Genomic DNA, 17,670 nt, shown 5'->3' on the forward strand with positions numbered 1-17,670 from the left:
AGCGCTCGCTCCTGAAGCTCACCGGGAGGGCTAGACCCCAGGTGTGTGGAGCCGGGACACGCTCTGGAGCTCGGGTCCTTGCACTAAACTGCATCTTTCCCCCTGCCTCCTGGGGTAGAAACAGGGAGAAGGTGCAAATTTTCTTCTTCCTTTCCTGCCTCTCCAAGGCAAAGGAGGAAAGGCAAGTGGTGGGCAAAGTATCAAGGTGGTATTCTGTCTCCTCCTTGTCCACCACCAGCACTGACGTACCATCCGATGATTAAAAATTTATCAAACTGACATCTCAGCCAGGGAGGACAAAGCCCGGTAGGCCCCCCAGCCCCATGTCCTGGACAGTCAATGGGATAGGGAACACTGACAAGGTTGTGTGGCTGCTTTCTGGTCAATGTTACGTGGCTGTGGACTAAGAACCTCTATAGTGTTTCTTCTCATGGCTTTGCTCCCTGGGAAGCCTGTCAGTGACAAAACGCTGGCTTTTCACAGGACCTAGGCTTACTCATGTCTGTCAATTGGTAAGCTGCCCCCCAAGCAAAAAAACCCCTGTGCTCCACAGCCCCTCACATTGCTGATTTTCTGTTTTACAGGCACTAGCCACATTACATGTGTGATGCTGCTTGGTGAAGATACAAGTGCAGAAAATGTCACCTCAGGAGCTTGCTGCATTGCTCTGCAAAGAAGGGGACCACCATCTCGCCCAGCAGGAGTTACCAATAGCCACCGCTTTCTACGTGGCTGCCTTCAGCTGCAGTGCCCCCACAGCAGTACAGAAAGTGAACTCCTTAGACATGGGGCTCTGGGAGAAAGTAATAGCCACCCTGGAGATGTGGTGCAAAGGCAAGAATCAGATTCCCAAGATCCAGAGCAAGAACTTGGCTGTTGTCTCCCTCAGCGTGGGAATAGCTGCCATCTTTCTCTCCACCCTAACTCCCAACAATGTGGTATCCTCAGTATATAAGCTGGAGACCCTGCTCAGGCGAGGATGCTCAGAGGAGGTGGTGAGTAAATGCAATACCCTGCTCAACGCTAACCCAAAGTATTCAGTGGAACTGCTGCTGCTGAGGGCGTTGGCAAGGGTGCTGTCAGGGACACAAGTTAGGAAGGGAGTTGCAGACTATATCCAAGCCTTTGTGATGCACCGGGCTGAGGCAGTGGCCTATGTGTGTACTAGGCAAAGGGAATACCTGCCACGGGTCATCCAGGCCTTCTCTAATTATCTCTCAACATATCAGAAAGAAAGCCCAGACTGCAGTTCCTTGGACCAGTGGCTGGGCAACTGCTATGACTTCCTGTCTGCAGTGGCACCGGATGATATCTGGGTTTGCAGGGTGCAGGCAGCTTACCTCTTTGAGAAAAGCAAATTTGAGGAGTGTGTGGCAGTTTGTAGCAAGGCCCTCACGGGCTTCTCAGCTGATAATCTCAGAGATGAGAAAGCTTTGGGTCTGCTCTTAGAACGGGCTGCTGCATATTTCTTCTTGGGTGGACGGATGCAGGAAATGATGCAGGATTTAGCAGAAGCTTTTGCAGCAACCCCTGCCCAGGCAATGAAACACTTCGAAGAGCTTTTCTCACCACATGACACTGAGAGGATAGAAGAACAGGCTAGAACTGTCCTGGAGGCGAAGTTTGCAACATACAGGGAGGCTGTGCGTACTCGGACTGAACTCAGAGGCAATCATGGTACTGAACTGCTCCCTTCTGTCATCCAGACAGTCCAGTTCCTCCTTCAGATCTCCCCAGGGTCCAAACGTGAGCTCAGTGTTCGGCTAGCAGACTGCCATCTCCTGCATGGACACATCAGAGCTGCCCTGGATATCTGTGACCACCTCTTGGCAGCAGAGCAGAAAACTTACTACAATACTCTTTTAGCATTGCGAGGATTTTGCTCTCTCCATGCTCATGACCATCAGCAAGCCCTGCAGGACTTTCAAAAAGTCATTGAGCATGATTCCCCACATCCTAACAGCTGTATTAAAGCCTTATGTGGGCGTGGACTTATCCGGATTTCTGGTGGCAGCCATTACTTGACAGCCCTGGATTATATCACAGCTTGCCAGTTAAAGCTGGAAGAAACCATCTTCACAATCAAGTCCTATGTGCCGTGGAACCAAAGAGGACTGCTGCTAAAAGTTCTCCAAGAAGAAGGACAGAAGATGCTCCAGAAGAAGAGGTACCCAGGAGGCAGTTCAGCCTGTGGGCAGAAAAAGAAACAGGGCTGTGCAGATTCCTAACAGAAAGAGAGCAGCTGGAGTAGTAGAGAGGGTACTTGCTTCAGATAACTGAGAATAGGATATAGACCCTTTTAAAGTTCATAATTAAAATAACAGGTTGAAATAAAACTGCATAGTTGTGGTTACTCCAGCAAAACACTGGTTTGCTGGTATGTCAGAATGCAATAGGATCTACGTAGCCAGATCAGCTCAATCTTTCTATGGAAGTTAATCCATGATATACCAATTGGGCTAAGCTAGGAGCGTGCAAAATGCTAGAGGGAATATGACAGAGATTTCTCCTCTAAAGGAGTAGATACACCCATAACAAAACAGATTTGTTGGTCCTAGCTGGCTCCTTTCACTCTCAGCTCTGAACTGAAGGATTTGGTGGGCGATGAAGTACCAAGCCCCTAGAAAGTGTCCTTCCAAGACAGAGCTGAGGTGCTTCTATGCATGTACTTGGTGCTGGCAATCCAAATTCTTTTTTCAATGCTAACTGTATTAATCTCATATTTAAGGCTGGGAGATCTGAGATAGGAACACCAAACTATTCCAGCTAAATCCATTAAAACCTGAGTTTGAAGGTAGAACAAGGTGTAACAGAGGGACTCTGAGGTTTTAATACTTAAAATCATCTTTCTAAAGGTCAGAAAAGATTGCTCATCTTCTTCACTGCTGCTGGAACAAGAAGCTACCTGTTAACACAGTTCTTCAGAGTCCATGCAAATTCTAACACACAGCTCTTCATTAGAAATGGCCATCTTTTTTTTTTTTCACTATCACTTTTTCCTTTTCCCATTGTGGTATCAGCTGCAACCACAGATATGAATCATTATTTGTTAACCTTTCTTTAGAGCCACAACTGCTTAAGAACATGTTTTTATAAAGAGGGATTATGATTATGGAATTAAGTGGCAGAGATATCTATGGTGCTGGATATAGTAAAATGTATCATCCATTTTGATACTGGGCTGATAACCTGCTTCTTACCTTCCAGGTGAGACAAAGAGGCTCTGTTACTCTCATTAGCATTTTTTCCTTGAAGATGGTCTTTCCCTTTCTCTTTATTTTTTTTTTTCCCTCCAGAGATGCCCCTGGGGTTTACCAGCTGGCTTCTCTCTTGGAGGAGCTGGACGCTTCTGATGAAGCATCACGGATCCTTTGTGCTGATGCCCTGTACCAGATGGGCCGTGTAGAAGAAGCTCACAAGCTCCTCTTACTAGCACTTTCTGGAAATCCGCAAAGGTCTCCCATCCTGGCTAGACTCGCGCTTCTGCAATTGAAGAAAGGTTTCTTGTATGATGGCAACCAGGTAAGGAGCACCTGGCTAGCAGAGAGAATGAGAGAGTTACTGGTGATAGTGTGGTGAAGAGGGTTAACAACCCTTTTGGCTGATACAGAAGATGCATGGTAGAACTTAAGAGGGACCACTTTAGAGACATAGGCTTGCCAGAGGGTGTTCCAAGGGCTTTCAGTTTCCCAGCACAGTGCTCTGCTCGGCTCCTGCTCCTCAGTGTTACACGACAACTGTAAGGCTCTGGGTACAAGCTGCACCGTGAGGCCATCTCACACATGGTGCAAAGTTGGAACCGACCCCATCACACAACCTGTGATGGGTTTTCCAGTGGGGCTGCACCTACCCCAACCTGTGTTTCAAGACATTTCTCAGGAATGGTGGTAAACTGGTAAATAGAGGCCTCGTAAGTAGGACTTTCTGTCTGTAGCACAGGCCACACAAGGACTCCTAGCTAAATACAGCCCATTCATCACATGCCATTTAATGGCACTTTTCATCAGAGTCTTTAACTGGGCAGAACACGACTGAGCATCCTGCCCCTGGTGACAATATTGATGGGATTGGTCATTTTCCCCTAGAGAAAAGAAGGCAGAACTACTATCTAACTGATTATCCTAATGAAGCGGGGGGGTGGGGTGGGCAGGGAAAGAAACAAAACCAGAAGCTCAAATACCAGTCTGCAGTTTTCTTTCTTTAGTGGCTAATGACTTGTCCTTGAAACCATAAAAGGCATTCCAACATGTTGATTCTCCTACCAAGGATTACAAAGCTGAATTACCAGGTTCTGCCATCAGAGGGAACTATTGCATTTTTTAAAATCCCATATAAATTCTACTAGCCGTAAAGAGAAAGGTTTTCTTGTCACCACTTCACTTCTCTCTATGAAAAATAAAACTTTGTATAATTTGCTGCCTTTGGGAAGGCTATTAATGAATGACATGACTTTATTAGAGTTCATATGTTGCCCTTGGAAGTTGGATTCCTATCTGCAGCTTCTGCTACAAGTTCTAGATGGAACATACGTGTCACTGAAAATTTCTCTTCAAAATGTTTTTGTCCCACCTGCCTGTCAGCACGCAGACACTTGTATCTGTTAATAAAAATAGAGAAAGTAATAAGTTCAATGGATGTGTCTGGTGTATCAAGATAACTTTGTTCTTGTCCTGGCTTCTCTGGCTCAGATTTGAATATTGAGTACCTGCTAAGCACATTTGCTTTACTGGAGGAAACACCTTTTGATTTTTTTCCTTAGGAAATGTAGTAAAAAAGTACTTGGTGATTTTCACTCTAGTGAATGTAGGCAAAGATACCATATGTCAGGCAAGATTCTTTTCCAGGAGGACAGTAGTTTGTGGATTTGAATCCATCCTTTTCCCAGATTCCCAATAGCAATACTAAAAGAAAGGCACAGCACTTCACTGATTTTCCATTAATTCACTGGTTTCAATTTTACAGTCAAAAGGGGTCACTGGAATCCTGTTCCATAGAAACTTTCTCTCTTTGGGGCAATCATTCTGTGGTTCAGCTGTATTTATAAAAACAGTTAACTGCCAGTCTGGAACAGATGCTGCCCAAAGTAAGCAAAGCAGCATTATATATTTCCTCAGAATGATTTCCACAGCTGAGTGGTGGTGAGAAAAGATAAGTAATGTTTTCTCCAACATGCATTTACACTAGGGCCAGCTGAAGAGTTAAGTAAAAGAGATTCATGGTCCTTGGCTGGACCGTGGCTGGCTGAAGCCCCAGTGAAATGCGGGGAAGCAGTGGATAAGAACTGTCTCACCAGACAGTAATATTTCCAGCTTTAGCATGACTTCATTTATCTTTTCATGCCAATCTTCCTCTTCTGCCTTTTTCCCTCACGTTGTTAAGCTGCTAAAGAAAGTGATCAGAATTGGAGATACGTCCTGCCTCCTGCCGATCATGGACATTTTCAAGGATGAAGACCGGAAGTTGATGCAAACTCACTGCCATTTCAGAGCACTGACCATCTTGAAGAACAAACAGGAGGATGCTGACATCAAAGAGGCCGTTGCCTACCTTTCCTTTGCCATCATTGCTTCAGGTAGGGTTATCAAGATACTGATAGGAGATTTACTTCTATGGGAAATCAGATCAGTGGGTAGGCAAGCACGTCCAACCAGTTCTCATCTGTCATTTCCCCAATGAGAAGATTGAAACAGTAGACTTACAAAGGCAGGTGAAGAGCAGAATAAAATTTGTTTAAAGTAGCAACTCATCTGGACCATGAAATAGTGCAATTAAACAGTGACTGCGGTTCTTACTGTCCCGTAAGTAGCTTGTGAACCCCTTGAAATGCAAGGGTTCAGTTCAGTTCTACAGGGACATCAGCCCCTTTTCTTCACCTGTCCAGAAGACCCAGCATGTGATTTTGTTCTGTGTTTAGCACATGAAATCCTCCTGGAGCACAGCTGAGGATTATTTTAAATTGCATTGTTCACATGCTAAAAGTTACGTTTAGGCATAAACCACCCTTACTGGGTTATACCAACACAAAGAAGCCACAAATCCTTCATAACTTGGAAAAGATCTTTAACATCCTGAACCCATCTATTTCCAGCTGGTGGTTTGAAATTTCCATTCTAATAATTTCCCTGTTTTTCCTGCTCCAGAAATGTAATGTGTAGAGTGTACAGGAAACACAATGTATGTCTTCTTTACATTTTACTGTCTTTTGTTATGGTAGACCTGCTACCAAACATCAGACTGCAATTACTGTTCAGTTGCTGTAGGTTGCTTCTGAGTAATTGGTCTAGACAAATTGATCTGTAATAATAATTTCTTTCATATGTGTGGTCACAAATTTTCTCACAAGTACAGCTGTGCTGTTGAACAAACTACATGTTTTAATGTTAGCAGTGCTATCTTCTCAGAGCAATTAGATTATTTTCCTTTTTATGTGCCACGCTTTCCTTCTTTACTGTGGTTTAAAAAAAGACCATTTTAGGATAAGCAGTGTAATGCAGGTAACGGAAAAGCAGAATGGCAGGGGGATTCTTCTGTACTTAGTGTAGGGAGGCTGTTTTATCACAGCAACAGATACATGCTCAAAATACAGAGCAAAGTCTCAAGGATATTCTACAGAATTACTTTTCCTTCTATAAAACTTGATTTTTCAGTAACTCACTCTGCACACAGGTGACTGAGGTAATGTTTCCCCAGAAAATTAAACTTGATCTAGAAAGAGATGAGAGCTTCTTTGAAAATACATTATAATTGTTTCTTAAAGAGATCAAAGCCAAATTTGTGATAAATGAGAGGGGAATTTGGTCCCTGTGAGCAGTTGGTCCTTGAAAGACTGCGAATGAGGGGACACTTCACAAAATCATCTAGATGAAGGAAATCCCCCTTTCAGAAGAAAGAAGCAGCCTTTATCCTATTTGTTTTGTGTAACTTTTAGAGGACATGCTAGCTGGTAAGTAATTTGGAAAAGCTACTGAAACAGAGCCAGCTCCAGCCCATTTTAGACAAGCAGCGTAGAAGTAGAAGGCTCCCCTGTTTCAGCCTTAGTTTGTTACATCAGTTAGTACCCTGAAAACCTTCCTACTAATGAAATTTATTTGGTACCTCCTGTTTCATCAGAATGAACATGCTGTAAATACAGTCATTGCAGCAAACAACCTGCCTTCTTGTTCCAAGAGACCAATGAATGCATAGTTCCAGTGCAAAAGAGTGAATGCACCCACTTACATGCATCATTATTCTAGCTTTTCCTAAGGAGAGAGATCAGGCTAACATGGAAATGATTCTGGCATGTTCCAAGTAAAACCACGTTTGTATGGAAATCTGCCTTTCACTCTGAGCAAATGTTATGACTGCAGCATTGAGAAGAAGAGAGATTGGTTTATGAAAATGGAAAAAAAGACCTGTTAATTGCTTTGAGATGGTTCCATTTCACAACCCATGTATTCCAGCTTATCAACTCCTCACCTGCTAGGACAGATGCTCGTTAAGAAATAGGTATTGTCTTTATGGGAGTCAACTGATAGAGCTCCAGAGTGATAATAACCTTTGGTACAGAAGGTACCAAATAATAACCTTTGGTACCATATCAGGAGGGAGAAAAAGCCTCATTACTGTAAAAGAATTGGTAGGAGCCTGTCTGCTGGCTCATCTCTGCAGGCAGCTGTCCAAGACGCTGCATTTGCTGACTTCCCTATGAAAAAGTGTTTACAGTGGCACTGATGATTTATCATCCGGTGTTGGGATGCCACAGTTATTGATTGCAACCCTGGGCAAATTAAGATCCGTATCAAAATTGCCTTGAAAGGAAGGAGCATGTGGGTGGCAGAAAGATATATGCTCTGCAACCAGTGAACGAGTGGATCATGATTTTCATTGTCAGCTATATGTGTTTATTTGGGCAGCACTTATTTGAAAGCAGAGAAAAAAGAATCTTAGTATCACAAATCCCAGTGCATATTAAGTGTGGCAGTAAATTAGTCTGTCCCATCTAGATTACTGTTTTATCCAAAAAAAGTGTACTTTCTGACTCCACTTTATTAAAACAGCCAAATGGCCTTGTGCCTCCATCCTCACATATCTTCCTCTTAGACCTTTCTTCTCTCATTTGTGCTGCTCCTATTCCATCATACTAAAACCTCCAAGGATTCATTGGATTCTAATCTAGTTTACATCCTGAGATGATGGTCATGTCATTGGTAGGTTGCCTCCATTTGTGGCACATTTATGATGTCTTTGGAGAAAGGTGTGGTGGAAGGATACATGCGGAGATACGAAGACATTGCATTTTACAATAGCCTCATCTTCCTTTCGCTGCTTTCCAGAGCAGCATCACAATCCTGTCTTTTAGAGGTCCCCATGAAAATGCATGGAAGACCTCAGGGCAGAATAACAAAGGGCAAAGCTTTCCAGACCTCCTCAAAAATTGACAGAAGTAGTTTCATGACAACTGGCAAACATGGAATTTCTCTATACTGTCAGCTGGCTGAGTCTAGGTATCCCAGAGAAGGTAGAAAAAAAAATTGCCTGCCTGGGAAGGTTGAGTGCTCAATAATTGCAGGCCACTCCTTTTGCCTCCTTTGGCTGTTCCTGAGAAGACCCACTCTTGCTGAGACCTTGAGGCTATCAGAAAAGCAGTCATGGATATTTGAGGAGAGCCAGTGTTGATCGACATGCGTATTTGTTTTTATTAGAAACCAGGAAGCTTTTGAGCTGGTTGAGCAATGTGATTTTATGATTTTCATAATGTTACCTTTTCCACTCATTCAACACTTTCAAGATTTCACCAGTGAAAATTCATTCTTTGACAGAACTCTGCTAGCCTCAGCAGGACACTTAACTGATTCAGGACTGTGTTTTAGAAACCAGCCTGACATAGATTCTTTTTTTCCTTTCAACTCAGAACTGATAGTATGTGGGCAAAAAAATAAAGGAAACTACCACTTAAGTACTCTCATTGTACTTCATCAGGTATCCTCAGGCAAAGTGGAATTTTTCTATAGCTTCATATGGATATCCTTGGATATCCTCTCCAGCACCCTCCTTATTCTTCTTCCAGTCACATCTATGGATTGCATTTCCTTACCATAGCACATTTGCCTCCATCCAGCACACCCCTCTTATTCCACCCTTGCCACAGCTCTGAATAAAGCAATACTTAATTTTCATTCCTGCAGCATAACCCAACATGTAGGTCTACCCCATCATTTTCACTTAGTCACTTTGAAGCCCTTTGGTGGGGCTTCATGGTCTGCACACACTGGGATTTACTGCACCCTCTTTTAGAGCAGTAGACTTGAGACCTTTCAAGTAAGCGTGGCTGCATTTCTCTCCTCCAGGTGGTTATGCTGAAGATTGCCTTCTCATCAGGGCTCAATGTTATGGGCACCTTGGTCAGAAGAAAACTGCTATTTTTGATTATAATGCCATCCTAAAGGAGGACCCTAGGAACGTGCAAGCTCTGAGCGGACGAGGATTCATTTACCTTGCTCTGAAGCAGCAGAAGGTATTATCACTATATTGATTTCCTGGCGATTTTTCTGACGGTATTAAGCAATATTAGTGTAAGGTACCACAGGCTTTGTTGTGGACTCACTGAAATCAAGAGTTTCTCACACAATTTGGTCAGTGAAGGCTCTTGTTTTGGCTGGCTGTATAAGTAGTCCACTTGACATTACTGATTTGCTTTCCCAAGTCTAGGCAGAGGAAGACTAAACCTTAATCATAGATCGTATTTACTGTCACTACTATGCATTGATTTGCAGTGCTGAAAACTCTCCCCTATATTTGATCTCACGTTTTCATGACATGATGTTGTGTTAGATGAAATGTAGCAACAAGAGGAAAAAGAAAGAACAGTTTCAAGGTTTAGTGAGTCCCTCTCCATCATCTGTGAAAAGCTCAAGCGTGCAATTAGTGTTACTTTGGGGATTGCAGTATGTCATTGCCTGGAAATCATGTCAGATGTTCGCATGGTTTATCTGATTCTAATATGGTCAGTAGCCTTACACTTTACCTGCATATCACACCAATCCTACAGTGAATTAGAAATGGTGCATCTCCAATTGGGTGTGTGGATTTGTGCTGGTTTATCCTGGCTGAGCCAAATCCTGCTTGCACTTACTCATTCACAGCATCTGTTTCTTGTTGCTGCAAGAATTTTTTTCAATGATAATCTGAGGAGTTCAAAGCACTTTGCAAATAGTCATTCAAACCTGTCTTTATGCTCTTATATCAGCTTTGCAAATGGAAAAGATGCAGCACAAGGACAGGGAAGAGCAAAGAGCTTCCAAAAGTTTGCAGCTGACCTGTGGGACAGCAGAGAACTGAAAGCACCTGAAAGAACAAATTATCAGCACATAGTTATGGCTACCATTTCATTTTTTATTCTTGTTTTTACACAGGAAGCAGTGCAAGATTTGATCTCAGCATTGAAGGTGGAGGCAAGAGTAGTGATCCCAGCAATCCTGTCTTTAAAGCATGAAGCCCAAGGGTTGATCACTCAATGGCTTCTTCAGCATGGCAGGACTGCGTTAACTGAGCTTGTTGCTACTAAGGACCATTCAAAAGAAGAAACCCTCAGGGATCTTCTCATGATTGCAAAAGCACTAATTAAAATTTGCAAGGATGCACAATATCACATCTTCTACACAGATGTTTTGATTGCAAATGGTAAGTTCCCATTCTTTTACATAGCTGATCAGACTAAGTGAATGAACAGTAAATTAAAAGAAAGTGAATGTGAAATGGCAAGCGTAGTGTTGTATTTCTCTTTTCAAGAGAAGTTTGCAAACGTTTTGGGAAAGGGTATGAAGGAATTAATACCCTTAGATGTGGACTGTGGACAGGCTACCTAAATCCTGCTTTAGTAAGTTTTCTTGATGTCTCTTTCTCCACATGGAATGGGTTATATAGCTTGTACTGGTGTTAACCAACAGGAAGCTATGAAGAAGCCCTTGATCACCTTCAGGAAGCGTTTGGCCACTCTCTTGCTGATGATTTTGCTAGTGCAAGACTAGCTGTGCTGCAGCTGAAGAAGAGGAACGTGCCAGTGGCAGCTCACTCATTCAGCATCCTAGCTAAGAAAGATGAAAGGGAGTTGGGGTTTCTCCTGAACTTCGTAGATGCTAAGCAACAGCAGCATCTCTTACAGGTACAATCCTTTTCTGATGCCACGTCTGTGGATTCAGTGGGGAAAGAAATGGGAAGCAAAATCAGGCTGCAGAGATCTTCCCTGCCTTGTCTTGAACAGAAGTGTGTGGGAAGACCATATATCAGATGAATAAGGAACAAAGCAGCTTCTTCCTCCAGCCAGAATAGGGAGTTGAATCCAAACTTCTTTCATTGCAGTGACCTTGCTTCAGTCTCTAATAACTCATCATTACCACTTCTTACCACTTGGGGGAATTTCTTGTTGGTCTCCCTAGCATGAGACCTGTTTAATCCCAACGCTAAAATGCAGGGGATGTGAGGGGCAGCAGCTAGAGCTTTAACAAGATCATTGCTAGTATTGTACTCTGTATGAGTTACATAGTGCTCATAGCTGACTTCTGGGGAAGGGGAATTCATATTTTGTTCATTTTCTTGATGAAATGAAACTGAAGTTTCTGATTCAGTCACATTAAATGCTTCAATCCTTTTTGCCTTTTTGTGTAACATTTAGAAATTTAAATATATCCACATTTTTATAAAATGACTAGCCTTTGAGGTTGGTATTGGTTTTCTTAGCTAAAACTGTTTGACACAAAAACGGCACATTGCTCTAGTCTACCCAAGTATGTATTTTTCAGTATTTTTTTCAAGTTTCTCCCCCTAAGTGCATCCAGTTCTGAGAAAGCATCTCCAATAATAAGACAGGACAAGGTCAGATTGATGGTGAGGAGTTTTAACATTCACTCAAGCATCTGCAGTTCTGATTACCCAGAAGCTCCATGTTCTGAGAATCAGTTTGCTTCCTTTTATTCAATTTGTAGATTGTGCGTGCCCTGGTGAGAAGCTATATTGTTACGCTTTCTCCCAGGTTATAAACCAAACAACATGCTGATATACTTAATGCATCTTGAGAGGAGTACTTTGTATGTATTTTAGCAAAACAGCAGGAGGATATAAGTAAGCAAGTATTAATTTACCAGTCCCTAGCTATACCCCATTACAGAGAAAAGAGCCCCTCTCTTCTGAATAATGCAAAAAGTTCAGTCTTACGGGGAAGAGTTTGGAGATTGTAGAGCCAATTTGCAATCTTTCACTATATAAAGTTGATAAAGGTACAGTCAAGAATGTGTCTATGGAGGCCCTAAGGAGATGTCTATAAACGAAGATACGTTTTACAGCTGAATTTCCCTTGCTGCCACATCACTTGTTCTGTATGGAAGTCTCACAGCTAAGTCCATCCGTGCTGCTTTCCAAGAAAACACAGAAGGGATTTTCTTATGCTGTCAATAAGAAAAAAAAAAGAAAAAAAAATCCAACTAATTTTTGCACACCTTAAACTGCACTGATGTATTAGGAACTCACTGGTGCCACAGATTAGTGAAACCTTTAAAATCGGAAAGATACTTTATTTCTGTCTTTTTTTGGCAGCTGTGGAACAGGGTCTGGAATAAAACCCCTTACTGGTGGCTTATTTATCATGAAAGATTTCTCTGCCACTTGAGAAAATAGGGGTGGCTGGACTGATTTCAAGACTGGAACTCAATACCAGTGTTGGAAGTAAAATAGAGTAATTTTTTTTTTTTAATCTTTAACCTTGTGCTTTTGTTCAGCTGAGTAAACATTTGGACTCAAGCACCTGGGAGTCTTTTCCATATTCTCTAATCTTCAAAGATTTACTGAGTGTGATTAGTTTTATTACTGATTAGCCAGAATCACAAATATTTTTTTTTTAATATGTATTTTGTGATAAGGGGATAAATATGCACTTTGCTGGGGTAGGGAAGGAATTGGTTAATTCACCTGCCCGGTGTCTCAAAGGATTTTCCAGTTTTGCCTGCAAGGTTATTCTCAGTAAAAGTGAAAAAGCTTACAGACAGAATTAGTGCCAAAAACCCCAATGATGACCTTACTTTGCCACGGGCTCCTAACTACACTCTAGGGGAGGGTGTTCCTTCTGTTACCTCCATTTCACAAGTAAGGAGACTGAAGCAGAGAAGAGTTTAGTGGTTTACGCTCAGCCCTCAGTCTCAGCACTCCATGCACAAAAGCATTACTGCCACATTGTTTTAGAGTGTTGGGAGATTACAGGCATTATAGAAATGTGTCATCATTATCCTGGAGTCTGGTCTGAAAAGCTAAAAATAATTCTACATAAGCTGAATAGGAAAGGGTGGAGGAAGGAGGACTCCTTGATGTACTGATTTTTTTCATGAAAAACAAAGCAATAAAATTCTTTCATTATTTATAGTCTAAGGGGTCCCATGCTAAGAAATTTGTAAACAACTGGGAGAGCCACATGGGAATAGGAATCTGAAAGATTTATTAAACTGCAAAAGGTCAGAGGAAGGGAGTTTGCTTGCCGCTAGTGCAGCTTCAACCCTTCAGTTTCCTATGTCAAAGGTTAAATGCATGACTGATTGCTAGCTCCGTGCCCAGATCCTCAGAGCTGCACTTTCTGTTGGCTGTTCACATGCCATAGGATATCCAGAGCTGACTCCTACAGAAATGGTCTCAAAAGCTATATGGTCTGTGTTAGAATTAGGCCCTCAGCCCAAGGTAGAAGTTGCCATTCCACATGCCTTCAAATAGGGTCTGCAGGTAAAGAAGGAAAGACTTCTTCCACACTGTTCTGAAAACATCCAACCCTCTTCCAAAGCTCAATGCTTATCAATCCATCTTCTGTTATTTACTGCTCAGAGACTAACCCTTGGCCATAATTCCATGTCCATTAAACTCCTCGCTTATTTTCCTTCTAAGGAATTGAGCTTTGGTCAATTTCAACGTAAGATTAGTCACTAGGGACTGGAACCAAAAATGCAACAAAAGTATGTGTATTTTCAGTCCTTTATCATACAGTGAGGTAACTAGATGGTAGAAAGGGACACAGAGACCTAATCCAGGAAGGAGTCCGATCACCAGTCACTTATGGCCTGCCAAGCCCTTTCCAGATGGCACGAGAATTATTTCAGTCTGGAAGCCATAATCAAATCTTTAGTGACAAGTTTGAAGATGGACTACAGTTCATCTGTGAATGGACCACATAGCCCGCTCTTGGTCTTCCAAAGTTACCTGCAATGAGGCCAATGGCAAAAAAGTGCTTCTCAAAAGCCACATGCAGAGAACAGCCGAACTCAGTTGTGCAATATCCTTCTATATCTTCTTTCCATATTTATCTTTGTTCAGAAGATGATGTGCAAGTAAGCTGCTAATTAATCCAGCTGTGCTATACACCAAAAATGGGTCCCAGCTCAGTTCCTTTAAGTCAGGCAGAGCCAAAAGAGAACCCAGCTGCCTAATACCCATGTTTACTCCATCGGTGAAGATGAGAGAGAATCATTTATTCTCAGATGCGCCTTTTTCCTCCAAGTACAGCAGGAAATCCAGAATCCTGTGGCTTGCTTACTTTGGGGACCGTCAGTGAAATGTGAAGAAGTCAAAGCAGTGGCTGAGTTAGTAAGTGGCAACATCGTATGTGGTGCAGTAAACCAAAATGATCCTGGTTAGCACACCAGCAGGTTCAGCATTAGATTGGTCATTCAGGAGAACAACAAAAATTATATTTTTCTTCTGCCATTGAAACAACAAACGCACTTTAAAGGCTGAAAATTACAATTTAACTATACAAACGCAAGGTATTTTGAGGAAGCACACTGTGCTCTTTAGAACAACGTGATCTAGAACCTCAGAATTTCTAGGGGGAAAAAAAAAATCTCTTGTCAGGATGCTCCTCACATGCAGATGCAATTCCACCTTGATCTCTTGTTAAAATCCTGCCACTGAGAAAACACTTGCATTGACTAGTTGCCTTAAAAACACTTGAAAGGACAAACTAAACTTGCTACTCTTTAAATGTATACACAAACAGACATCTGAGATGTTTTTGGACAGGCTGCCTTACAATTTATGGCCAGAACTATTAAAGCCAGCAATTGACACTATTTGAGGAGAGGTCCTATCTCTATTTCTATGTGTGGAAGCCAAGAGACTATCTAATAAATATAACTACATAAAGGATTTTACATTCCTTTATAGTAAAATAACTGGGGTAGAATTCTTCATAAACTGTTAGGAATGGCTAAATTATTTCATGCCACTGGTCTCAGATGAGGTGCTCAGACTTGACCTGCAATATTGATCCATTTCATCCAGAACCTGTTTTCCTTAGTTCTGTTAAACAGCAATCAATTCTAATCTAAGTCAACCAAAATAAAAAGACAAGGCACACAAAGAGACTGAAAGACCTGAGCCGGCTGTCAAGTGCGGCTACTGAGACAGTGGCTGGGCTAACTGAATTTTGGGGAGCCACAAGCATCCAAAGGCAATGTGTGATATCCCATGGAATGAGACTGATGAAAACATTTACCCTGTGCTTGAAGTCTCAGCTTGTTTGGCTCAGCTTTCTCTAAGACCTGAGCTGCTGGTGGCAGCCTTGTTTATAACTTAAATATTCACTCTGCTGCAGCATGTTAAAAGCTTTGTTTATTACCAATAAAGGGAAATAATGAGAAATCCATTTGAGGCAAATAGTTCTAATGGAGTTTTCTTCATTAACCTTTATGAACCTAAAAATTATGTGGCTCTTTCTGCCTTCTCTATTTTCTTGTTGTTGTTTTTCCCTTCAGATGACCGCAGATAGTTCACTTGCACTGGAGATTAATTAGCAAAGCCATCAGTTGGCCATTTTTTCCTATACCTTGGGTAAACTTCAGTAGAGACCAACCTTCATTATTAGCATGTGCAAATATTTGTGGGGCAGTACATGGGACTAACTATCTATTGACCAGCAGATGCAATTTCCATAGTCACCTGTTAGCGTGGACCATGGCAGAAATTTGGTTGCATGAAGAGAACACTCTCCACTTTTAGAGTTTGGTCCATTCAGTTTTCAGTTCACGTATCATTCCTAAGGAATGTAAACAACTTCAGAAGAAATGTTCTGAGAAAGTTTTAGCAAAACATGCAGAAACAAAGAAGAGTGGTTCAGAGACTCTTGAGATAACAGCAAGTGCCCATTGATCTGAGATTTTTATATCTGCATGCAAAAAATATGCCAATTATATGTTCTCCAACTAGATGCAATTTCAACATTTGAAAAAGTATCCAAGATTTCTTGGTGTCTGTGTCTACCTGTGGCCAGTCCAGACTAGATATTTTACTCTTTTTTTTCATTTTTAATAATTAATATTAAGTAACTTTCTGTCCACAGGTAGCAGCCCAAGAAGGAAATGCGCTGATTAAAGAATATCGCTATGAGAAGGCTCTTGGTTATTACACCCTGGCTATCTTAACAAGCAAAGATAATCCCAGGTATCTCCGACAGAGGGCTGCTTGCCTTACGCACCTGAAAAAATACGACAAAGCTTTAGAGGATATGGAGAAGGTGATCCAGAAGCATGGCTGTAACAGTCTTAAAACACGCGTTGAGGACCACTGCTCAAAAGGACGCCTGCTATTGTCCATGTCTGAGGAAGAAGCAGCAGTTAAGCAGTATATTGAGGCACTGCAGTTAGATGAATCTATGGCATTGTGCAGCATCATGAATAGCCCTGGCACTGAAATTTTAACCAAAGCATTTCATAAGATTGCACAATATAATTTTGAAATGCAGCATTATGAAGAGGCCTGGAAAATCACAGACTATGGTCTTAAAATTGATAAAAATGCTGAACTTAAAAAGCTGAAAACAAGACTTAAGCGAGAGGCATCAAGCTGTAGCATACATTAATTTATCTGTTTTGGGATTTTCCAGTGTCTGATTGCTTTCTAGTTTGTTTGTGAAGCTGCAAGAATAAGGGAAAGATGAGAAGCTCATGATAAATATGCAATGGACATGGCACTGAACATGGTACAGCAAGATTAGAAGTAGAAAGTTTCAGGTAGTGAAACAAAACTGACCAAGAGACCTATGAGAAAAAGGCAAATTGCAGTTTTCAGTATTCTTTAAAATTATTGTGGATGTATGTAAACTCCCCCTTGTGAGTGTTTTGTCTGGCTAAACTGAACTAATTCTAACACATGGGTTCCAATCACAGTGAAGGAAAACATTCAGATAGTTGGCAGTTTATGAATAATCACCATATATTTCCTTGCTATTTATTTGATGAGCTTTAACACCTACTGTTAAATTAAGTAGCCTTATTTTTATGGGCCAGTCAAAAAGATAAGTGAAAAGTAGCATTTGTAATGTGTTTGTGAAAGACCATATGTGTTACACCACTCAGATGACCCACTCCTGAATGGAAGGAACTCCCCTTGTCATAATCTAGTGGATTTGCAATGATGAGCACCAATACAGGGGAGTGGAGCAGTACGAATGCCAAGTAAACTGTTTTTCTGTCCCAGGGAACACAGATAACATGAAGGATGAGACTCAACAGAGATGAAACATCCAATCTAGTGACTAATACCCTGTTATCTGGGACACACAGGCAGCTATACTCCAGACTTCACCTTGGACTGCCAGATCCCTGTGTCTCAGTTTGCCAGTGCAGAGTCATGGAGATAATCTCTCAGTAGGGGTGTCTACAA

At 41.8% G+C, this 17,670-nt stretch overlaps 1 protein-coding gene across 1 annotated transcript; it reads left to right on the forward strand.

Annotated features, from left to right (window-relative positions):
• Nucleotides 1–638: 638 nt before the first annotated feature.
• TTC34 (tetratricopeptide repeat domain 34) lies at nt 639–16,867 on the forward strand. The gene is made up of 7 exons (XM_019470714.1): nt 639–2,167; nt 3,297–3,522; nt 5,380–5,572; nt 9,330–9,496; nt 10,395–10,662; nt 10,929–11,143; nt 16,349–16,867. Exons 1-7 carry the CDS (start codon nt 639–641, stop codon nt 16,865–16,867), a joined length of 3,117 nt encoding a protein of 1,038 aa, XP_019326259.1.
• Nucleotides 16,868–17,670: the final 803 nt, after the last annotated feature.

Source organism: Aptenodytes forsteri, unplaced genomic scaffold, assembly GCF_000699145.1.
Source record: "Aptenodytes forsteri isolate BGI_AS27 unplaced genomic scaffold, ASM69914v1 Scaffold16, whole genome shotgun sequence".
NCBI classification, from domain to species: Eukaryota; Metazoa; Chordata; class Aves; order Sphenisciformes; family Spheniscidae; genus Aptenodytes; species Aptenodytes forsteri.